Below are 25,203 nucleotides of genomic sequence, written 5' to 3'. Positions count from 1 at the left end.
AAGAAATTACGTTACGTCACCTTCCCACATCTGTATTTTATGTGGCGCAAATTAGCACGGATTTATATCCCGGATATGATGGCAAGCCTTTGCACATAGTATATATAGATGTATGGTGTATAATGATTTATGACCGTGCCTGTCAGCTTTTGAGAGGTAGTTTCCATGAGAAATAACAAAATGACCCGGCACCCGAAATAATATCAAAACACTTCAACATAGCCTCCATTTGCGCTATTTGTTTCCGTTTATGTTGTTATTAGTTTCGTGTTATATCATCTGCGATATTATCTGAATTATGATGCACTACTGGTGTACCGTGAAGATTCTCACCGCTGCACTGACACTAGGAGTAAAAACAACAGACTCATCAGCGTAACCGAGCAGTGCCGAATCACAAATCTTGTAAAGAAATACCTCCCACATCACCTGCAGTAGCGATTACAAAGTGAGATGGCGACAAAGAGGCCAATCCTACGGACTGCCGCTTTAAACCACTTGTTCAGATAGGCTTTCATATCATTTTAATGATGGCTTTTATAACAAATGTATGTGCTTTTTGAGCTTTAACAACTTTAACTAAAAATATTGGGTTGTTTTCAACAAATAGTTGGGTAAAATATTGTAACAAATCTCAATAAAATGGAAGGAAGGAGTCGGGAACCGGCAAACATTTAAACATTTAATAAATTAATATAACAGCCGGCGGCCCCTCACGGACGACCGCCGGCGAACAAAACATGAACATAAATATAAATACAAACATAACATAAGTTCGGGCCCGGTCCTCTCTCTTCGACGGTCCGGTCGCTCGTTCCTTTTATGCTCCCATCTCCTACGTGATTTGAGCCCGGTGTGCGCACAGCTGGCGCTAATTCACAATTACTCACCGGACTCGAACCACGGTCTCGCCCCGCCTACTCTACTACAAATATGTACACACACATTAACGCACCAGTCTAATGATGAATTCCAGTCTGGATTTCGAGCATGTCACAGTACAGAGACTGCTTTGATCAGAGTTACAAATGATCTGCTTTTAGCGTCTGACCGTGGCTGTATTTCGTTATTGGTGCTGCTAGACCTCAGTGCTGCATTTGACACCATTGACCACAGCATACTTCTACATAGACTCGAAAATTACGTCGGCATTAACGGAATAGCATTGAAATGGTTTAAGTCTTATTTATCCGACCGTTTTCAATTTGTAGCAATAAACAATGAGGTGTCCCGCAAATCACAAGTCCAGTACGGTGTACCACAGGGCTCAGTCTTGGGACCCCTGCTCTTCGCATTATACATGCTACCTCTAGGAGATATAATAAAGCGACACGGAATTAGCTTTCACTGTTATGCTGATGATACTCAACTTTATATTTCCTCGATGCCTCATGAAACCCAGCAGTTTCATCGAATAAAGGATTGCATAGTTGACTTAAAATTGTGGATGAGTAACAATTTTTTACTACTAAACTCGGACAAAACAGAAATGTTACTTACTGGACCGAAAACTGCTATGCGTAACAACCAAGAATACTGCTTAACGATTGACGGATGCTCCATAAAATCCTCGTCATCAGCTAAGAATCTTGGCGTTGTATTTGACAGTACTCTCTCATTTGAAAGCCATGTCGCAAACACCTGTAAAATTGCATTTTTCCATCTTAAGAATATATCTAAATTACGTCATATGCTGTCACTGTCAGATGCAGAGAAATTAATTCATGCATTCATGACATCAAGACTAGATTACTGTAATGCACTTCTAGGTGGTTGCCCTGCGGGCCTATTACAAAAACTGCAACTGGTTCAAAACGCGGCAGCTCGAGTTCTTACACGTACAAAAAAGTATGAGCATATAACCCCGGTTCTGTCAACCTTGCACTGGTTACCTATAAAGCATCGCATTAACTTTAAGATCTTGCTTATTACCTATAAAGCCCTACATGGTCTAGCGCCGCAGTATTTGAATGAACTTCTATTGTATTACAGACCACCACGTACATTACGCTCTAAGGGGTCCTGTCAGTTGGTAATACCTAGAATTTCAAAATCAAGTGCAGGTGGTAGATCCTTTTCTTATCTAGCGCCTAAACTTTGGAATATTCTTCCCTGCACGGTCCGGGAGGCAGACACACTCTGTCAGTTTAAATCTAGACTAAAGACTCATCTTTTTAATCTTGCATACACTATACCTCCATAATATTAATCCTCAGAGGATTTAGGCTGCATTATTTAGATCAACCGGAACCAGGAACACATCCAACAACAAATGATGTACTTGTTGCATCAAAGAGTGCAGAACAGTACTCTACTCTCAGCCAGTCTTGTCTCTTTGTTCCAAGGTTACCGCAGGATGCAGTTCATGCCCAGACCTGATGGCAGAGCTGAGAATGGGAAGCGGTGACCTGACAAGTGCTAAGAGGATAGAGCTGGATAAAGGACGCGACAACTTTGTTTTTTTCTACAACATTTCAAATGCTATTAGATTGTTAATGATAATCTTTAATTTTTATATTTTTATTAAGCCTTGTTGTGCAAGCACTGATGAGCTTGTGCAGAGGCAGCAGCTTTTGCCAGAGGGGAACTGGAATCCCCTGGTTGGGCCTGGGTTCCCCTGAGGTTTTTTTTCTCGATGGGAGTTTTGGGTTCCTCACCACCGTTTGCATATTGTTTTGCACTATCTGCCTGGCCGGGGGGGCTGCTTTAGAATTCATACTTGTATTAAATGTGTCTCATGTACAGCTGCTTTGTAACAATGAAAATTGTAAAAAGCGCTATATAAATAAAGTTGAGTTGAGTTGAGTTGAATAACAGAGGAAACTTAACAAATGGTTTGTTATGTCCCTATTTCATCCAGCCGTGATTTTAAAATAACCGAGAATTTTATAGAGGGTATTTGTTTGTATTCAGCTACAGAAATGAAGACATACACCTCTGGGAATGCATGAGGTGTATTATGACTACTTAAAAGCAAATCCTTTGCATAAGGAAAAAAAAGCTCAATGACTTCACAGCCCGTAATGTAGCTTGATAGATCATACAATGTTAAATGCTTATATCTGCTCAAGATAAATTGTGTAATTTTAGGGGCACACTAGCATAGATATTTTTGCAGAATATAGTCATTTTTTTCTATTATAAAGTTACTGTATATCCTGATTTAATGCTGTACAACAAATGTAGGAACAGAATAAAATGTATTTTTGCTATAGCGTTAATATCCTATCCCTCCTTTACAAGTGAAGACCGTAATGAGATCAGATTCCAGTATTGATCTGGAAAACTCAAAAACGGTGGCTTAATCAGATTCCAAACTAACCCACAATAGGCGATGATTTGTGTTTTGAATTATTTCATCTGGCATTAACAAAACATCTTTTTATGACTGTGACAAATAACATATGCGCCTGCTGAATCCCCCAGCATACAAATGCTTAAAACAACAACGAAGAACTGGAGAACTTTCAAAAAGCTTATTCATATTTACAGCTTAACTAAGAAACAGATGAAGTGAATCAATCAAAGTCCAATTAATGTGATAAGTACACTTTTTTTCACATACTTAACTGCTGCTTGCTTTATTAGACAAAATTAAAACAATAAACATGGCATTCTCCTATAAAGGACAAAGATAAGCATGCGAGTAGTAAAATGTAGGCATGGTAGACAGACACAATCAGACTAATCTGTTATTATGACTCACATCATGGAGCCAAGAATAAACACATAATCGAGAGACCTTTGAGGTCAGCACAAACATAAACAAGTTACCGCTGACGTCTCACAAGTCAATTTCAGACAAAGTTTTCATACGAAAGAGGCGTTCCTGCCTGAGTCAATAAACTCCAAACACACATGACCACTAATACACACGCATACAAAGTCTTTCTTTAGCTGATTAGTGGAGGTAATCAAGACCGAGCTGCAATCACTCCCAGCGTGATAAACACAAGCCTCCAACCTCCACTTTCTAGCCAAGAAGCTCCTTCCTCCGCAATCAGCGTTCTTCTGTAGAGGAACCCAAAGACCCTCCTCAACAATAAAAGCATAATGACTTACAAGCATCCTTTGCCTTTGGGCTGTTACGCCTCCGATTTCAGCTCACTCGTTTTACGGCTACACACCTGTGTTTCTGTGAATTGTTTGTTTCCTGATGCAGCTTTGATCTGCCGATACGGTGGGTCTTAATGAGCTGCAGTCAACAAAGGCTGGAGTTTGGGGGAACTCGCATGTCATGCTGAGGTAAGATGGCCGTTATCATCCCTACAAAGACATCAAACAACATCTACTGGTGAAGATAAATAGATTTGAGTGCTGTCCTTCAAGCTACCTTCTTTTGTTGCCAGAAGAGCTGAGTGGTCAAGACTCAAGGTTATTGTTACCTTCTCACAGTAAGAGTATGCAGGTCTACAAATAGGCAGGTGGTTTTAAAGTCTACTTCTGACAATAAATGTAGCTACAATCATGCTCACCAGGAAGCAAGCTAGAGCAAACCAAGATTAAAAGCGTCCATTACCTTGAAGGTCAAGATTTGACATAATAATTAAAAGCTAAGAACTTGAAGACTGCAGATATGTGAGAGCCTAATGGTTAGCAACCAGATATGTTGACATAATGAATCCAGTTGGGAACCAAGAATTCAAGACTTACTGCAATCAGAATCAGAATTATGCTTGTCAGGTAACACTGAGCATGGGTCACCAAAAAAAGCAGATGAGGTTGTACGAACTCATTTCAGAATGTTTCATTTTAAACCATGGATTTAGAAAATGCCATTTTTATAAATTTAGGAAATGTGCATAGCGTTTGGAGCCTATTGCGAGGGTAAAAGATGGAAACCCTTTACTCTTTGAGGTCAAGCTTCGCCCCCCCCCCACTTGAAATTCACCCCTTGGACTACCTACCCCCGTTTTCCCCTCATTTCCAGCCCTCCCTGGATCTAAATGCAACACAAAGTATATAACTATTCTAAAAATGATTAACATTAATAACAGTTATTACTATTTATTATATCATTCATGAGTCATATCATCTGAAATACTGTATGACATGAAATGTAGGATAAAACATTTCCCAGATGCATAGGGGAATACACAGGAGTGCCCTTAAACTGCTGGTACTGTTTGCAGATACCCATTCGCTCAAAGCAAGAAGGTGGACAAGAATTTGACAACCTAACAAAAGATTAGGAAAGGTTGACAACAAACACCTGCTCCAGAGTAACACTAATTCCTTTAGTTTCTCTGGTTCATACTTGGAAACTTTGTATATTGTAGGCTACCAAGACAAATATTAAATGTTCTCTATATGCTCTCATATTTTAAGTCACTTTGGATAAAGGCATATGCTGAATGAATAAATGTACACTACCACCCAAGAGTTTATGAAAGGTTTCGATCTGAAGTTCTTTGCTTAAAAGTCTGAATTTAGATTTATAGACAAAAATATAATTGTGCAAATATAATACAATATATTTTTTCATTACAAACAAATTACATTTTATTTAAAGGGGTCCTATGACACGGCTTAAATGAATATTATTGTTTGTTTTAGATGTAATGCAATGTGACACATTGTAGTGTATGGATCAAGCCATTCAACCTCTCACTCCCTTTTGTCTAGGTATTAAGATCACATCTTCAAAGACCATAGCAGACCTAGCTCCATGGGGTCTGGTTTTAGGGTTTAAACTCTCAAAGATAGTGAGATAACCATTTGGTTTTCCTGTAGGATGTTTACGACTCATAGACTTCAAAGCGTAAGTAATTAAGTCTGTGTCTCATCTCTAACTTACCATCTGAGGCTAACCAGAGAAACTTCTATGACAAATAGGAACTTATGTGATTTAAACTATCCTTTTTGTAAATCTATCCAAATGTCTAGGTTGTGTGTTGTCGCTCGTGCTATTTTATATACTCTGTATTTGTTAGATATGCAAGTTTTGATTCAGGGTTCATTTGACGTATTCATACGTTCACAGTTCAATGTCTTGCATGTTTCATATGTAACTACACATCTTTGAAATCCCTGTATGATGAGCTATGTTATAAAAAACATAGCACACATCATACTATGCCCATAACTAAGTTTAGGTATTAAACGCAAACTGACCAAACTGTCAGAGCTATGCAAATGAGGTGCCATGAGAAACAAAGGATCTTTCTTAGGCCCCCTTTTCACTTTCATGGCATTGGCCCGCAGACCATCTGGGGGCAGGGCAGGTATGCATTTAAAACACCATCACCAAACCAAGTGTAAAAAAAAACTCTTTTGGAATCGAAAAGGAAAAGTAAGAGGACGAGAAGACACTCCAAGGGACTCCCCTCTGGGGAGTCCGTTTAGGCCATGGAACTTTGGACTCAGAACCCAAACTCAGCGTTTCAACAGGACTGCATTCTGAAACCATTCAAGATTTCCATCAACGCGCATACAGATATTGGTCCAACAACAATATTGCAAGTATCCGTTTCTAAATATAGATTAGCTGCGTTAAGATCGTGCCTCTTTGTTAAAGATGATTTTAATGGTTTTCAGACATGTTTTACCTGCCTCGCGGCCATGCCCTCTCACTCTCTCTCTCTCTCTCTCTCTGCGCATCCTAGCGCATTTGTGTTTCATGTATTTGTTTGTCTTCATTTTGTTTACCATGTAGAGTAGAGTTTAATAAAAACCCATAAAGGCATTTGTGATGGGTTCTCTTTGTTCACGCTCACAAACTTGGTCACTTAAACTGTGTTTCGATCTATGCTACCTCTGCTCTTAAATTTTGTTTGGTAAAGTCACGTTACTTATGGTCATGAGATAACGTTAGTGTATAAATCATTGATGCATTTGCTGGACGAATACATATAGGATTTGTATCACTATACTGCTAATCAGAATTGTAAAATATGTATGTGTAATGACGATTATTATACATATTTGCCTTTGAGCTAAACTAATTCCTTGACTGAATTTGACGTTTTAACAACTCATTTCATATATGTTTGATCTTGATAGATCTGGTGGAGAATCTTATTTGATGAGTAAACTCATCCGTAATTTAACAAGCAGCTAAAAACACTACACATATTTGCGCCATATGACCCCAAAAATACTTTGAAATAGATGACTTCGACTAAACGATGAAAAAAGAGCAGCCAGTAAGAGCTCAGAGTTTAGATATTTTAGTTGAAACATAATCCTCAAACTTTCCTTTTTGTTTTTTTCGTTTTGATGAGCTTAAACTTTAAATTGAGAAAATGTATGAATAGGTGAGTGAGTGTTTAAAAACATAAAACAGTATAACGTAAATTATTATTTGAATAGTGCTAAAACCACTACAAGCCAAAGATCATTGTACTTCCGCAGTACAATATATTACCAGCTGCAAACACCATACAAACACGTGTACATTTATTCAGTCTGACTAAAGAAGAGACCTGCATCTGGAACCGCAAAGATGTGCATTCATCGTGCAGCTGACGACAGGCTGTGTTGAGAGCCGAGAGGTAAATGCAGCTGTTGTAAATTGCTACCTGTGCTCCCTCTTTCCCTCCTCCTCATCTTAACGCTCTTATGAGACTTTCAGTATGGGAGTTGACAACCTCTAATTTCTGCCCTCACAGGAGGAGGGCTTCTGTTATTAATATCTTCAGCCCACACTCGATGGGGAAGCCAAAGGCTCAGCCTGTCATCAGGAGAAACTCTACAGTGGTGCTGAAACTAAAGCTGAGGGCTATACTAAACGTATTTACGGTAAACATACAGTATGGTAAAACCATGCTGAAAAAGTCACACCGTCTATGCACAACTTCTAGACAGACTGAATAAATGATCTTTATGCATCACAAATGGCATGTCATGCACAACCTCATATTAAAGCTCCAGCTAAATACACCGCAGGGAAGATAGGGTTATTGGGTTACTTTAACACAGCCGTGTGCAGATATTGATGGCGTACAATTCTGTAGAGAAAGCCCAATAAATGTACCTTTCTTCCTGCCTTTAACATTTCAAATATTTATTCACAATATTCTGTCCAGAGGGACCTTGATTTAATTTTGAATTCATAAAATCACGCACATTATATACACTTAGAAGCTGCGAAATTGCACATGGTAATATAATACGACTGAAATATGCAGGGCAAATAAAAACCAGAGCCCTCACAACACAAACGATCACTGCCAAAACAATTACAAACTTACACATACTTTTTAATGGGATCAAAATGAATTTACTGATGCAACTGCCAGAAAAAAAACACTTTGCGTATATGGCCTGCAGAGGATGTACAGTTCAACTGAAATCATGGGAGGAGCTGAGCTACTGAATCACGCAGGGTTTAGCTCTAAGCCGCACATCTGCCGGGCCCACTGCGGATCAGGCTTTATGGAAGGGAGAGCGCAAGAGTCACACGTAAAGCTAACTTCAAAACTGCATACGGAGTGCTGATTGCACTAGCAGGTGGATTGCATCCTAAAGGAGCTATTAGTTGATCTTTTCATGAGACAAAGCAAATATCTGCTTTCGAAAGGCTGTGATCAGGTCAACACGTTTTGTTTTTTGTGTTGGATGACTCATAGAAAGAACGTTGACAGTGTTGTCTTGATTAGCAGGCGAGTGACCTCTGAGATTGTGAGGTGCCTGGTGAATGAGAGCCTTATGACAAGGTCAAGGATGAGATACTCACTCTCTCATACGCTGGATTCTGCTCTCAGCCATGCTGGTATTAATGCTGCTTGCTCCTAGAGAATCTGGCAGAGGCTTAAGATCCGCAGCTTCAGATACTGAAACACACACAATTTATAAAATGCAAACAAATTAAAGGTGGAGGAAAGAAGAGCTTCATTTCTTCTGATCTCACATTCAAGTTTTGGGTGACTGACTCATTCATTATATGATACTATTATTTTACTATAATAGTAAACTCATCAAATCTATAGAATAGCACTATTGCAACTATATGGGAATTATGTTACTAAAAAAATTCACAATAACCCCTGATTTAAAGGAACAGTTCAGACAAAATTGAAAATTCTGTGATCATTTACTCAGCATCAAGTTGTTTCAAACCTTTTTAACTTGCATGTTATTGATCCACTGAACACAAATTATTATATTTGGAAGAATGTTGTTAACGAAACAGTTCTGGGGCACCACTGACTTCCATTGTAGGAAACGAAACGACTGCGGAAGTCAATGGCGCCCCAGAATGGTTTGGTTCGCTACATTCTTCAAAATATCTTCTTTTATGTTCTGCAGAAGAAAGTCATACAGGTGTGGAATGACATCGGGGTGAGAAAATGATCACAGAATTTTCACTTTTTAGGTGAACTATCCCTTTATGCAAAGACCATCAGGTCAAGTAGTCTATAAAATCGTCACATTTCAGCCAATTGACCCTAAACTTTTAAAGGTAATGTATTTTGCATTGTGTTCAGCAGATTAGGACTTTGTTATTATACCAAATATATGTATTAATGAGAAAAGCAGCAAAAAAAAAACATAAAAACAGCAGCATACATCACAGCCACATAATGATACAGAAATATAAAGGCTTGGAGAACATGAAACAAATGTGTTTTCTTCTTCATATATTTCAAGGGAGTTTATTGGAAAGGTTTATGTGGGAAGTTAAACAAATTACATTTTTATGGCAGAACATTACAGAGTTTACGACTTGGGCAACATCATTTCAGAGGATGTTGGAGGACAGTCAGCGTCAGACATTTTACACAGATTTCTAAAAAGACAAAGGTCTGTAACAGTTACGCTCTTCTGTAAGTCAGTGCTGAAAGAAGTCAGAGCTGTAAAAGTGGAGCTGAAGCAGAAAGCAGGATTTCTGAGCTGTCAGCTAGTGACATGCGTTACGGTTCACAAAGCCAAGCCAGATTGTGTGTGTGTGCTTGAAAAGTCAGCAGGTGATGAGGGAAACAGATATCAAGTTTCATTGCAACTTGTGCATTGTGTTGTGTGCAACAACTGTGTGTTTATGTTAAATATAACAGTAATATTACTGTTTGCCAGTGTAGGCAAAAACACTGTATTTGCGCCATTTAAAATAGATTGTATACCACAATTTAAAAAAAAATCACATTATATACCGGCATCCAATTTTTTCTAATTCTTTTTTGTTCACATTCATTATGAATCAATATGATTAGTCAATCAATCGTCTTTTCATTTTAAGCCAGAAACTGTATTAACTCGTTTTACTTTTATCTGTTCTTTTTTATGGCTGAACAAATCTGACACTCATTGTGTGGACAAGAAGGCTGGATAAAGAAAGAGGAGAGATAATGTCAGCAAAGTAGATTTTCTTTTAGCCAGAAGCCCAACCTTGGGCTGATATAACTCATCATGTATTATCCTAACACTACTGTCAATAATCTATTACAGATAAAATGAAATAAGGTCAATATGCATTTTCATTCCAGGTGACAGGAGAAGTGGTTTTAGATTTTTTAAAATATCTTATTGGTTATTTTAATGTCCTGCCATTTTGTAAATACACTAGTATCAAATTGAGTAATGAAGATATTAACATTGCTGAGTACACTCAACAAATAAAAATGTTAAAAATAAACTCCAATCACATCTAATCAATTACAAATCTTGACACTTCAGCCACATATAAAAGTGTATAAATGCCATTGCATTGAAAAACAACACAACAAAACCAATTGGCATTTATCTAAAAGTGACAGCAAAACATGTCACACTGTAAATAGGCTTAAATTAAAACAATATATTTTGTTCAAAATTAAGACAAAATGTTTTTGGAAACTAAATGTCAAACTCATATGGCGAGTTGTGGTTAATCTGCTAGGACACTTGAGTGAAGATTAACAAAAAGATCTTGAGACCATCTGGTTAAAAGTAATTATAAAATTGTATGCAAGGTTAAAGCTTGTGTTTTCTGATGCAATCCAACTCGGTCATTTTAAAATGGTGCCAAAGGTGCCCATATATTGTTTGGGCTTACTAGACGTGTATGTATTATTCTGATTAATATTTATTGTAATCTTACATAGTACACAAGATTCACATTCAATACGGGATGGATGAAGAAAAATCAAATTCAGTATACTAGCTCCTAAGGATAAATGGTCCAAGAGGACGATTTAAATAAAGCTCCTGAAACTTAAGTAGGTAAAACAACGCAGGAAAGAAACTGAGAGTTGGACAGAAATACTCCTGTTAAATCAAGGAGGAAATGCACTTATCTGATATGGTCACAGAGGCTTTAAATAGCCTCACATGAAGTACCTAATCAATGATGCTACGGCTTCAAGTGGCAGACGAACAGGCTTCCTGATATTCTCTCCTCAGATTCATCAACATGAAAAGCTCGGCATCACACTATGAGAGATGTTTAACTGGCGAACATGTTATTTTTTCTCGATGGAGCTAAATGAGCAAGCTCACACGTCTATCAAAGAATGATATATCGCTTCAAAAAGCGGCTGACCTTCGGAAAGGAAGCTTTGTGTAACGCTCACCCATCACGTAATTGTCCAGTAAGTATTGGATGGCGATCTTACATCTCACATCGGTCATGGAGAGTCTATGTATACAATATCTGTGTGTGCCTGTTAGAAATATGATACTTCCAATTTGGCTTAACCAAAGATTCAATCATTTTATAAATTTTTATGTGTGGATTGAATTGGAAGCTACACTTACCATCTGAATCAGCATGCAGAACATTCTCCATGTGCTTGATCATAGCCTCCAGGTCACTGTCCTATAACATAGATGAAAAAAAAAGTAGAACCCCAGCAGGACATTCAGTGAGCCCTGGTTAAAACCCCTTGTAGATTAATGAAACCCAAAATATGTTCCATCTGGCTTCCTTCAGACATTAACACATTTACCTTAGAGGTGTTGCTTTTTGCTAGATTTGCAAGTATTAGGGTTGTTATACACATTTGTAATGCGAGTCCACAGAGCGTATCCATCTCTCACAGTGAAGTCAACACCTTTCCGGGTCAATTGGCTTCCTTGCTAAAAAGGGTCACATGATCGGCAAGATGGAAGTGGTACCATTATGGAGGTTAACCTGAAGGGTTTTGCACTCCCATGGGGCATTTATCTTCTTAAAATGATGGCCTCAGGGTAGACATGGATCGAATGCGTTTAAATCAGTGGTAAAAGCACCGTCATGTTGTCACATTCAAACTCCAATTGGTTTGCAGAAGGCAGAGATGAGTTCAATGCGTACGGGACCCTTCAAGTGCATGGTGGAAGATAGAAGGCCTTTGGGCAGTTCACAGGTTTCAAGCAAGGCATCTGTCCGAAACATCGAAATGAGAAAAGAAAAATGCAGCTACAGCAGAAGAACCGGCTATTTATTATATAGCTATTTACAAAATGCAATCCGCCATTCTTCTATTCAAGGGAATTTCACCCGGCCATGGCTGGCAGCACAAACATCGTCTGCTTTGCTCTCACTGCGAGCCAGCTAATTATCAAATATCCACTGGGGCAGAAGTCTATTCCACTGTCCCCTTTGGTTTCATACTTATACCATCACGGTTCTCCGCTTTTTCCCTCTCGATAGTGACAAATAGTTTTAATCTATCTTGGAAAGCCTGATCGAATCGTGCAGAATTCTGGTATTGGATTGCAGATTTAGCAGTGTGTTGAGGGCGCTGGTCCCATCTTGAGTCACGATGAGACCGTGGGCTTCAGGGAGAGTCTGATTTTGCACAATTTCCATTTTACTGTGGCAGCAACTCACTAAAACCACGAGCGTGTGAAAATCTCTTTAGGCTGCACACGAAATGCATTTGCATAATTTGTGCTACATCAAAGACAAGTGGTGTTATATTAGCTGTACATTAAATGTTACCTGTGGGGCTCAAGTGCATGTGAAATGTGATTGAATTCATCTTATATCATGCTTCCTAAACATATGAGCCTGTCAACGAGAGCTTATTAAGACTTGAGGGTTTTCGAGAGCGTGCAATAAATCATAGAGGTGCTGGAAAGTAAAGGAAGGGCGCTTGAGGTATACCAACCCAGAAGTGTCCTTGAAGATAGGAAATAATATGCTGCAGGCAAATTTATATACTAGATCTACGTTTTTTGTTGACTGTGGGTAATTTCACACCCACATATTGAGGAAAATTACATTCTTAAACATAGTGAGCTTCTTACCTAGAAAGCATTTAAGGCGTTGAATTTCGTGCGGTTTTAGAAAAATTTTTGTGGCGTGTGTGGTGTGGACCATTTCAAATAAGTAATTTTGGAGGTTGTATTTCACAATACTGCCTTAGAGAGTAGCTGCCTACACAGAGTAAATAGAGTAAGGTTCGAGTTTTGTTTCCAGTCATCTATTAGGGCAGATGGTCACCACTTCTGTCAACCGTCAGACCACATACAAGTTTAATTACGACATGTACAATTTGGCGGAGCATCACCAAGTCAAGTTCGCTATTAAATGTAAATATCACACAGTCAAGATGATTGACAAGCACTCCCCTCCAGCAGCCGTTCTGTCCTCACCTGTCTACATGTCTGACAGGAAGGGTCTGTGGGGAGATCATCTTCTGAGTCTCCGTCTCCATCTGATTCTTCCTCCGAGCATGACTCAAATTCATCCACAGAGTAAAATGCCTCCGCCGCCTGAGGATCTTCAGGGATCGCTGAAACGATAACAAAAATACAAAAGAATGGAACTGCAATGTTTTGAAATGATAGGTAGCATCTTTTGTTATTGTTATTGTTTATGTTTACATTACATGCCCGATGGGTAATTTCTGCCAGGGCTGGCTCTCTGGCTTACATTTACATTTATTCATTTGGCAGAAGTGTTTTGAGCTGTTTTTTGAAAGTTGTGAAGGATCCTGCAGTTCTGGTGGAGGCTGGTAGTTCATTCCACCACAGGGGAACCGAATGATTAAAGGTTTCTGCAAGCAAATTGGTGCCTAGCAGTGATGGAACAACCAGGCGTCACTCATTTTTAGACCGAAAATGACGGGAGGGGATGTAGACCTGGAGCACTGAATTAAGGTAAATGGGCGAATTTGCCGTTATCATTCTGAGGGCCATTTAATGATTTAATGGGGTGATATGATAAGGCTGAAACTAATATTATTGTTTATTTTAGATCTAATGCAATGTGTATTGGCATGATTTAAGGTTATAAAACGCTTGAAAATCCTCTTTGCCCCACCTCTCTGAAACACGCAGAATTTTTACAAAGCTCATTGCTCTGAAAAGCGAGGTGTGCTATGATTGGCCAGTAAACCGGTGTGTACTGATTGGTTGAATACTGCAAGCATGTGACGGAAATGTAACACCTTTTACCATATTTGGAACATCAGCTTCCATAGCAATACTGACAGGTATGCTCACCTTACTTGCGTGTGAATTTTTGCAGTCTTAAATCATATCACTAACTGATGTAGATTTCTGGGGATGTGGTTACACGAGGCATTTCAGGCAGGTCTGGGTGAGCATTCGCTTTTAGAAAGAATGCATCCTTTGTTCCAACACTTCAATTTTTGCAATTTACTTGTCTAATACATTCGCGGGCAACTTATGACACACACCAAAGAAACAGAAAAACACGTATTCGGGCCATATGACCCCTTCAAATTTGATGTGGGCGGTAACTGGCAGCCAGTGAAGTGATTTTCAGGAGGGTTGTTACAAGGGTTCTTTTAGGTTGATTGAAAACTAGATGTTCAGCTACATTCAGCTGCTCGATAAACAAAACACATGAAAGGAAAACAACAACAAACAAACAAATGATTAACAAATGCCTGTACATATGAAGAGTTTAGATGCAAAACCGTATACATTACTCAAATAAATTTGCTTCAAAACCCGGCAAATATCAATCTGCCCAGTCAGAAAACTGTATCTGGAATTACTGAAAGTAAATGTAGGAGCCTGATAAAAAATGCCTTTTAAACAAAAAACATTTTTAGAGGGTTGAATTTTTCATATACAGTATATACCGTACAGCAGCAACAAAAATTAAGAGAACATTTTAAAGACCATTTTCCGTTTTTCTGAATTAAAATGATTATTTTTGTTTCATTCTGTGAACTATAACAATATTTCTTCCAAATTTAAAATATAACTATTATTTAATTTGCATTTACTTGCAGAAAATGAATGCTGGTGAAACAGTCCAAAATAACAGACAGATGCTCTGTATTTTCTCTGACCTTGACTGAAAAATCATATTCACTATTACACAACAGTAATATTTGCACATGTATTTAAGATAACTTCCAAATTATTTTTTAAGAGATGACCTCAATTTTTATCAGTCTTCTGTGTCTTGTAATGCTGTCAGTCTTTTACATTGCTGTTGTGTGATTTTATGTCACACTGGACTGAAGTGGCCAAAAACCATCTAGAACGCTGATTAAATGAAAATTTGGAATGCTCTTTGCCAGGCTTTATATTCAATAATAAATAAATACAATTTGTTAGTTAAATTGAAAGCTTCCCTACTATAAGAATAACCAGAATGACTGAAATAAAACTGAAAATGCACTTGAAGAAATACCTTCATATTTCTTTTACTCCCAAATGATGATCCCTACCCAACACCCAATAAACGTAATATGCTAAGTAGCTGCTTTGATTTGAGCTACTTTAAAATTATGCTGTTGCCGTCCCCTCGAACAAAGCAAATAGATCTGTGTCCGTTTAATTTCTGAAAAGTTGGTGGGCAGCAGGAAAAAAAAACCACAGCCTACCTCTTTAACTAACACCTATGTGAACAAATTAACACAGGTAACTATAAACAGAAAGAGAGAGAGATAGAAAGAAAGAAACCAAAATGAAAACACAGCTTTATGCCTCTGATTCTATTAGACAGCTGCCAGGGACGGGACCACACAACTGGAGACACAGAGATGGTTGAAGAGATGGAAGTGAGTGTTAGACTGTACTTTACTCTGTGGTATCCAGCATTCACTGCCTCAATGGTTTAATGTTCTTCTTTAGATGTTTCCACCTTTGCTCGCTCCTGCAGTGTGAATGAGAACGGCAATGTGTGAGCATGCACATCTCACACATGCGTAACAAGGACTGCCACCTTACAAGACCCCAGAATTAGTTCATATGCTGTTCAAACAAATACACAATAGGCTTCTACACAAAGGAATAGGAGAGGATAATCTTTAATCCTTCAACAACACGTAACGCAAGTTTTACTGTCCACTGCATGGCAATTGCAGCTGTTCAGATAAAACCTAATTGAAATTTGGCTTATTGCTTATAACACTATAGCATATACTTTGTATAAATATCAGTGTTTCCCCTACCATTATATAAGGGGGGCGCCCCGCCACCCTTGGACGTCAAGTAAATTTGATTTGATTTTCTTTATAGCGCCAGATTACAATTTGTTATTTTATTAAACAAACTAAATAACCCTTAAGTAATATGTTATTTATCTTATTTCCACGATGGCATGTCTTTTCTGTCTGTGTTTACGCGTTTACAATTACCCAATGAGTGCGCACACGCGCTCACTCACACACAAACAAACATTAGCGGACAGAGAGCGCGCGGCGGGAAATATGTCGCTTCAATCAGATGAAAACCAAATGAAAATATTTGCGTTTTTTAAGCGCTCACAGGGAACTGAAGATGGAAAAACTCACTCCACTGCGAGTAGCACCCGGAGTAGCTCTCCTGCTCCAAGTCTAAGTGTTGCGCATCCTGCCCCTGACAAGCATTAAAAGTCCATTCATCACCGGATGGCGGTTAAAATGTATATTAATGAATTACATGCCGCTTACTATTTACATATGTGTGTTTAAAATGTTTTTAGTCAGGACATTGTAAATCTGCTGATTAAATAAGACAAGAGATATTTAATACGCTATGCAGATGGCTCCGTGTTGTATGGGAATGTCACGTGATGACGTTCAGAACAGCGCACGTGATGACGTTCAGAACAGCGTCCGCGTCTGACAGGATTATTCTCCAATAAATGCATCATAGAAATTAAACCGTCTCACAAAAAAAGCCCATTTAAAATTAGTTTATCATATAAAGGTATTAACTAACATTAACGAACAATGAATGAGCAATATATTTGTTAGTATTTATAAATCTTTTTTTAGTTCTTTACTTTTTTAAGTTCTGGCCCATTAATATTAACAAATACTTCTATACATTTAACAAAGGTTATTTGCCAAAGTCAATTTTAAAAAGATTTAAATACATTTATTTATATTTATATATAACATTTTTTTAAATTTTACAAAGCATTACCCTCCCAGACAATCAATGTATGTGACTAGATAGATAGATAGATAGCACATAAAGAATGAAAAGGAAATGATTTCTCGTCAATTTTCCCCAACCAACCCCCCCCCCCCAAAAGCTGTAAACCTAGGGGAAACACTGAATATAATATATTAGTAATTTGTAAAATAACATTTCAATTTCATTTCAATTTAGAAAATTATGTCATGATCCATGTCAAATGTACATACACGCTGCATATTGCAAAACTATTGCATAAATAGCGTTATGGTATGTCATTCTAAACATTAAAGGGGATGTGCCACAGTGTTTCATGAAAGTTTCTTTTGAACATGAAAATCCGTTTCGTAACAACTTTTCATAGTCCCTTATTGGACAATTCTCCCGGAAAAGCACACCAACGCGTCAACCTGACAGAGCGAGAAGAAATGGCACGCCCACGTGTCCACCAGGGAGAGCAGGAGAAGGAGCATGCACACACGTCAACCAGCGGGAGCAAGAGAGAGAGCACTGGGTTCACAAAGTTCACTTCATTTCGGTGAGGAACCGAAGGTAGATGGAGTTGTCCCAGAGCAAAAGATGCCGGACATGAACCGCACGCGGTAAGTGAAACTGAGTCATATGTCTGTGTTTTGTTTGCAATGGATGCGCACGTGCTTTAGCTCCTTCCCCCCATCCCCCCCCCTCGCACATGTAATATGTTTTCAGAAATAATCGTACAGCTGAATCTATCTTTTTTTTTATTTAGATCTATCCAAAAGACTCCACAGATCTTTCAAGGGTGCAGTCCCATTCTGTATGAACTCAAGATTAACATGAGATATGCAGAAATAGTCTGAGTTACGACCACTTTAACTTGTTTAACTTATTTATAATATGAGTCCTGTTTTTCTGTTTCTCAGCCTAGTCTAAACTAGTAAACGACTCTCCACATCCCCTGCATTGCAACTTGCAATTTAGAAATAAAGAAGAAATACAACAAATCAGCCCTTGAAACCATTTATAACACTGAACCAATAGCCTTGTCTCATCTAGTAAAGAGGATTAGTCAGATTATACGAGCCGAGATATTTTTCAGATCATTCTGGGCTCAGACCTCTGTCATGTCCCATCTGTTTGCACCTCTGTAACTGCCAATCACAAACATTAGTAAAGGACTGTGGGATTTCCTGAAGCAGTTGTGAACTCATTCTAAGATAAATTCCTATTTTGCTTTGAAAAAAGCTTCTTTTAATGAAGATTAATGAATCTTTACTCATGACAGTGTCAGTAAGCATTTTTAAAAGAACTCCTAATTTCCTTACTTCATTGATTTCAATTAGCAATGTCAATGATACATCAAAAGTGTTAATTCAAGCAACCTTAAGCTGATGTTCATTCATTAGCTAAAACATTTTCACTCTCTTTATAAGATACCATTAGCTTTAGCACTTAGAGTCTTGACCCTATGTCAAGGTTTTTCATGAGAGTGCCCCATCAAATGACCCTTGTATGCATTATGTCTGAAACCATTTCTGAAGGAATCATAATTCACATCTTTGAAATTGAATGTTAAAAGAGCAATTTACAAATCAATCACAAAAAAGAGTGACTTATCTATCGAATTTTGTATTGAACATTGGTGTATTATCATATTTCACCACACAAGAATTTTATAAAAGCAATAACTCACTTCACAGTTATTTTAACAAGGTTACAGAGGTTACGAGTTCAACCGAGGAAAATTGATTCGCTCGTGGCTTGTGAGTTGAATCAATACTCTACTGTTCTCAACAGTTAATTGCTAATACTAACATAATTCGATTTGCATGAAAATTAAAGAGTCATTCAAAGCAAGTTCAAGGCTGGAGTCAATAATGTAGACAAGGTTTGCATGTAATGTGCTTACTGTTAGATCTATTTTATCTAAACGACATCTTGCCAAATCCCAGACGTCCCTTGTGTAGTCATTATAGGTAAACTGGAGGCATGAGCTGAATCACGCAGTATGTTTATTTACTGCAAGAACTCAAAAAGAGTGTCGGTAAATGATGGCTTGTTCCTTGAAAAACAAGCAAAATTAAACGATAAACAATGAAAAAGGCCATAACAGCAAAATAATGATCTTTGAATAAATAACATCCAAATCCAAGGGACCATTCAACCCTGTTTATGAAGTAGTTATGATAACCCACACAATCTTTCTCTTGGGGGACTATGCACAGAACTGATCTTTAAGTGCTATTTATGCATTATAAATTTGCTATTTACTTTGCCTTTATGATCATTTAAAAACACAAGGTAATAAATAAATCAGCTAATTTTAATCAGAGGAGATGTAGTTCCATAAGTCTCTTACAAGTGTTTATATAGCCTAGTCAATAACGCTATTCAAGATATGTTTAGTTTGAACACCCTTACAGTTTTTTTACACCCTCAATACAATGTTTTATATTACTGCATTCAGATTCACCCTTGACTGCACCCCTTGCATTATCTATCGGTAAATCACACTGCATGTATTCTCTCAGAGTCATCTATAAGAGCACAGCTGTGCCTCAGTGCTCATTCAAAACATGTCATTTACGGATGAATCTAAAGTGATTAGACACAGGAACCAATAGATAACCTCTCAGGATTTCCCCAAAACACATCTATTCCATTTGTCATCATAACACCCAAACCCGATTAAGGAGGCGTTTGGGCCATAATTTAGCTTTCCCTTGATGGCAATGATGATGGTCACAGAATGAGTCACAGAAAACCATGCGCAATGGGTGGGCCAAATCGGATTCTGCTTATATTTACAGCCCAAAACTGGGTAACATTTTACAATAAGGTGATATAAGTTAACATTATTAAATGCATTAGCTGAAATTAGTTAACAATGAGCAATTTAGTTTTTCAGCATTTATAATCCTGTCAATACAGTTATTCATATTAGTTCATGGTGCATTATCTATATGTTACAAAAGGAAGAAATGTGTAGTCCACACACTGATGTAAAATGCTCCAAAGTTTAATAGATAGCGCAACGTTTTGACCATCAGGTCTTCTTCACTTTGTAGCATTTTACATCAGTTTGCGGACTACACACTTCTTCCTTTAGTGATTTATCTTTTTTGTTGTCCAGCACCTGAGCCCAATCTGGGTTACTTGGATGTGCAGACCTCTTTATGTTTTTTGCATTAGCTGATGTTAACAGTGACAACATTTTGATTTGATTTTGATATTTGTAAATGCTGAAATTGACATGAATTAATATTAATAAATGCTGTAGAAGTATTGTTCACTGTAAATTCATTTTAGTTAATGCACTAATTGTTAACAAATAGAACCTTATTGTAAAGTGTTGCCAAAAATAATTACACGTTAAAAAAATGTTATCGCCTGCCACACAAACATTCCCTCAAGCCAACTGTATAAATAAAAACAGAAGAAAAAATGAGTCCAATAATACAGAATTGACATGTCACACTGGAAAAGATAAAGAAATACACTAGCAAAGCTGGTTCACTTGCTGATGTATGACAGAGTTTTTATAAATCTAGAAATAGTTTAGCATCACACTTGCAGAATGCAAGAGTAAGAATCCAAGCAGCCCATTTTTTTCATACTCCTCTTATGACTTTTCCTTAAAGGTATGTAGCTCTGTGCGGTGGAACATCATTTAAATGTCTAGGAATCAAGGGAATCATTTTTTTCGCCACTTTTTAAGTGTGTCTGCATGTGTGTGTGTGTTCGACAGTGAAGTGTTATACTCATGGTACCTCGTTCTGCTTTGGGATCTGTTGTTTGTTAAACCATGGAGAAAGAGGCGGTGGAGCGCCAAGCACACTATGAATTTTAATGAATATGTAGATGAGGAGAAAGAAGCCATTTCTGAAGGAAAGTTTAAACTTTCCGATTTGGAAAAGATAGGATGGAATTTCATCAGACATACAATTCATGATAGACTTCAAAGCGAGAAAAAAGGATCAGGGGAGATTGGTTTCAAATCGTTTTAATTAATCAACTTGCTGAAAGTTTAATTAAACAATGTGAAAGAAATACCTTTCAACTAAAAACTAAAATGTTTTTGCCGTCTTTATTGCACGTTCTGTACTGTTCACGTTCACGTTCAGATAAAAACATTTAATGCCTGATGTGGATATACTGGCAAACCCAGGATAATTTTTTTTATCCTGGGTCAACTTATTTAAAATTTCACAATACTCAAGAATAAAAAAACTGTTTTATGGCATGTGCACTCACCGTGGTTTTCTGGCAAAAACATGCTCATCTTATCAGGGAGCTCAGAAAGGTTTCCCACCAGCTCTAAGTTTTCATTTAGTGACCCGCTATGAATCTTTTCAACCTGGCTAATTGGGTCTTCCATTCTAACCTGTTTAAAAATATGTTCAGACAAAAAATTACCATACTGAAATGAGCACAGGAACGGAGTATATCTTAGTGTCTTATTATTTATATGATTTACTATTTAAAGGGTGAATAGAAACGTCCAAAGAAAACATAAAAACAGATAAAGATGTGGCCTATTTATAACAACTGTGGTGTTGTACAGTGTGATTATGTATCATACTTGAGGAAATAACAAAATCATATTAGCACAGAGTACCTTTAAAACGTCCACACTGACTTTATGGAAATTTTTGGACTTGTTCTCTTGCATGCGAAGGTGATTTTCTTGATATTTTTCCTCCACAATTTGCCTATAGTGAGACAAGACCTGTATTATCACTGTAAACAGTATTTTCTCAAACAGTATTTATACACAACATGTCCGCCTGTCAAATAGCAGTAACTTCATTATAATTTATAATTTTCTAAAAGGAGAAAATAATAAATATTGCATTTATGGAAAATAATAAATATAGAAAATAATAAGGTGTTCACAAAAAGGCATTACAAGAACCCATACAATGGCTTGACCACAAGTAAATTCTTAAATTGAAAATCTTAAATTACCTGTCCTTAATACTTTCCTATGAGTTCATGTAGCAATGCAGTTCTTGAGCATAAACTTTTTTAATTTTAAATTCTAATTGTTTTAAACAACTTTGATCCAGGTTAACAAACTGGTTTAAATGACTCAAAGCTTGAAAGCTTGAGTCTACATTCATTAGAGTTAATTTATCAGAAAATCACACACAGCATTATTATGCCAAGAATAAAATCTGACAAAAATCTTTTGACCATGAAAAAGTACAGTCTTGACACTTGTGCTTTCCTCACATTCAAAGTGACACTCTCGATGTTCTAATTGTCACTCACTTCAGTTTTTTCGCTTTCTCATCTGCTGCTTGAAGTTTGCGCAGTCGCATGCGTTCTCTCGGGCTCATTTTCTGCACCTCCGATCTTTCCCGCAGCGTCTGCAGATGTACCTTCTTCTGTCTGTGGGTTTCAAGGATGATGGTTTAGCAGAATAATAAATGTGTTGCTTTAAAAGCATTTTTTGGCCCGTGAGATCAGCACTGATGCAAGCACTAGAACTAAATGTTTCATCTATTTATTACAATGGGCGAAATGCAACAGATAGAACAAGCAGCCAGCAAACACCCGGCATACATGATAACTACATTAAAACTATTGAGAAAGCAGCCCAGAATGCACCATATAAAGTTTGTTAATAGAATGCCAGGAGTTTTAAAGTATCTACTTTAAAAAAAAGATATTATGGAATTTTTCCATTCTTCAATTTTGTTATTTCATACTTTTATAGTCTTTATTATTAGTTTGACTGACACTTTAAATTATGATTTAATCCATCAATAGGGGCCTAAGTGGTAGACTCAAAGTAGGAAAAATAGCATATCATTAGAATATTCATGAGAACTTGTGTAAGACTGCTTCAGACACTTTGTGTACATTCTTTACCGCACATACCAGAAGAACATTCGAAGCAGCTAATGAGCACAACATTCTGTCACATTGCTGAGTTCAAAGCCAGGCCACGCAAAACAAAATATACAAAATATACAATAATGTCTAACACAGCTGTTCGAGCTGATCTTGCTGTGCACTGTCAGCTTTAACATTGATTTTCACTGGGTCATGAATATGATTGACATGTGCTCCAGGTGATGAAATCTCTAATGAGTGTGGAACACAATCACTGAATTAACGAAGGTCTACTCATAAACTGTTACTTCATTAACATTTTCCAATCGCTGTGAATGCTGCAACAGAGCTACGTATTTATAAGTTCCCCAACACTCGGGTGTGAAAAAGAGGGGGAGGAGACACAAAAACGGACGCGTTCCCAGAAATCCCCAGCGTGTTCAGTGTCACGCGTCTTTCAGCTGATGACTTTGGAGGAGGGCGGGCTGTAAGTGTCTCTGTGCCATCACAGACTCTTGACTCTAGAAATACTTACAGAGCTCTTAGGATCTGCGATGCATCTCTCTCTTCCCCCATCGACCTCTCTTGCAGTGTCAGGCTGGAGAATTTGTGTTTCATGCTCTAAAGTAAGGAAAAAAAAACAAAATAGCCAAGTATGTTATTGACATTGTTTAAATCCCTTGTAAAAGGAAAAAAAGCATAACTACAGCAACTAATGTTTCTTTCATTTCTTTCTTGTTGAGCAAAACCTATTGTTATTAGGTGGACACTTAGCAGAAACATGAAAAATGATGTATAAATGATCGATTATTGAAGTACTAGGGCATCACAAAATCTTTTTCTCCGTACAGATTATACAGACGTGGTAACATTATAATTCTCCTGTAGGGCAATTTTATCTTTAATGTTTATTATTTTGTGTATCTTTATTTTGGGAAAAATAACATCATGCTCAAAAGCCAGAAAAACAGTGTGTATCCATAAAGCTCTTAAGGCAAAACATTGAACGAGTGCTGATTTATATAAGATATTATCATATCACTGCTGTCCTTCCGAAACCTTGTATATATTCCCACAATTTGTGATTTTTATTTTTTGCCATAAATCGTTATTATTACTTACCCTTTATGTTCGTTTCTGGGTTTTGCAAATATCTAACCAATAAAAAGTATCAAAAAGTGCTTGTCAAGCTTGACAACAATGTAATCATGTAAAAAAGTACAATGTTCTTTCTATTTCCTGAAAAACATCGAATTTGGACATCCGAGGTTTCAAAAGTACAGCAACGATATGTTTTAATTGAACATTTTTTTAATAACACATTTTTTGCAATATCCGTATATTGTGGCACCCCTAACACAAACGTAAAAAAAACATTATCTTGTATAATAAAAAGCCCTGCATATTTATAGACAACATTTCTCACGGCTTCAGTTTCACACTGAAAATCAATGGGGATGCGGATGGACTGAAATGCAGCCCATTCTTTCTGATTCGAGTCATTTTTCTACAAAGACATTTCCCATCTTTTTGTATTTGACAGCAATAAATCCTATTTTAGACTTAACCAGTGCTGCAGATAAGAAAGAAAACATACAAATAAGATTAAAAACCGAGCCGAAACTTTTGCTCAAGTCTCCTGTGTTTCAGAAATTTCTAGTGAGAAAAAGACCAAGAAATCTTGAATGAAGGGATGACAAATAAACTTTGAAATGACCCCATTTACAGAAAGCACATTTGTACAACACATATAATAATGCAGGGAAACTGAACATACTTTAACCACAGTGGAGAGAAAAGCCACCAGAGAGCATTGCACTCTCTCTCTCTCTCTATCTGATTACATGTTTCTGAAATGGTGATGTTGTAATAGACAATAGTAGACACATCCCACCAGGAGCTGTCATGGGGGTTTAGGGGATCACATGCCTCAAAATGCAAATATCGTAGCTTGATGTAAACAAACCCATAACTACAAGTGATGAAAGAGCAGTACAAGTACTGTTACATTAAACAAGGGCTATAAAAAAATCTATGGGAAAGTCTTTACAAGCTTACAACCTAATGAGGACACCATATAAGAGGCTCAACTGGTATAGTGAAATGGGATTTATGACGTTTTACGGGATGACAGATCATATTGACCATGGA

At 37.4% G+C, this 25,203-nt stretch overlaps 1 protein-coding gene across 4 annotated transcripts in view; it reads right to left on the bottom strand.

Annotated features, from left to right (window-relative positions):
• The window catches only part of nek11 (NIMA-related kinase 11), a 62,045-nt gene that overhangs the window by 6,698 nt on the left and 30,144 nt on the right, over positions 1-25,203 (bottom strand). Inside the window, exons 9-17 of one of the 4 annotated variants that reach the window (XR_008908562.1) lie at positions 23,588-23,673; positions 22,486-22,605; positions 21,830-21,923; positions 21,466-21,595; positions 13,498-13,637; positions 11,674-11,734; positions 11,490-11,579; positions 8,678-8,774; positions 4,128-4,266 (exon numbers count right to left, since the gene is read on the bottom strand). Coding sequence is in view for 2 of the 4 variants with exons in the window: in XM_056763132.1 (XP_056619110.1) it covers positions 8,678-8,774; positions 11,490-11,579; positions 11,674-11,734; positions 13,498-13,637; positions 21,466-21,595; positions 21,830-21,923; positions 22,486-22,605; positions 23,588-23,673 (818 nt within the window). In the remaining 2 variants the exon portion in view is untranslated. The remainder of the gene's footprint in view (positions 1-4,127; positions 4,267-8,677; positions 8,775-11,489; positions 11,580-11,673; positions 11,735-13,497; positions 13,638-21,465; positions 21,596-21,829; positions 21,924-22,485; positions 22,606-23,587; positions 23,674-25,203) is intronic. The other 3 variants (XR_008908563.1, XM_056763132.1, XM_056763134.1) reach the window with 3 other exon arrangements.

This window comes from Triplophysa dalaica, chromosome 12 (assembly GCF_015846415.1).
Source record: "Triplophysa dalaica isolate WHDGS20190420 chromosome 12, ASM1584641v1, whole genome shotgun sequence".
NCBI classification, from domain to species: Eukaryota; Metazoa; Chordata; class Actinopteri; order Cypriniformes; family Nemacheilidae; genus Triplophysa; species Triplophysa dalaica.
This window is presented reverse-complemented; position numbering and strand designations above follow the sequence as displayed.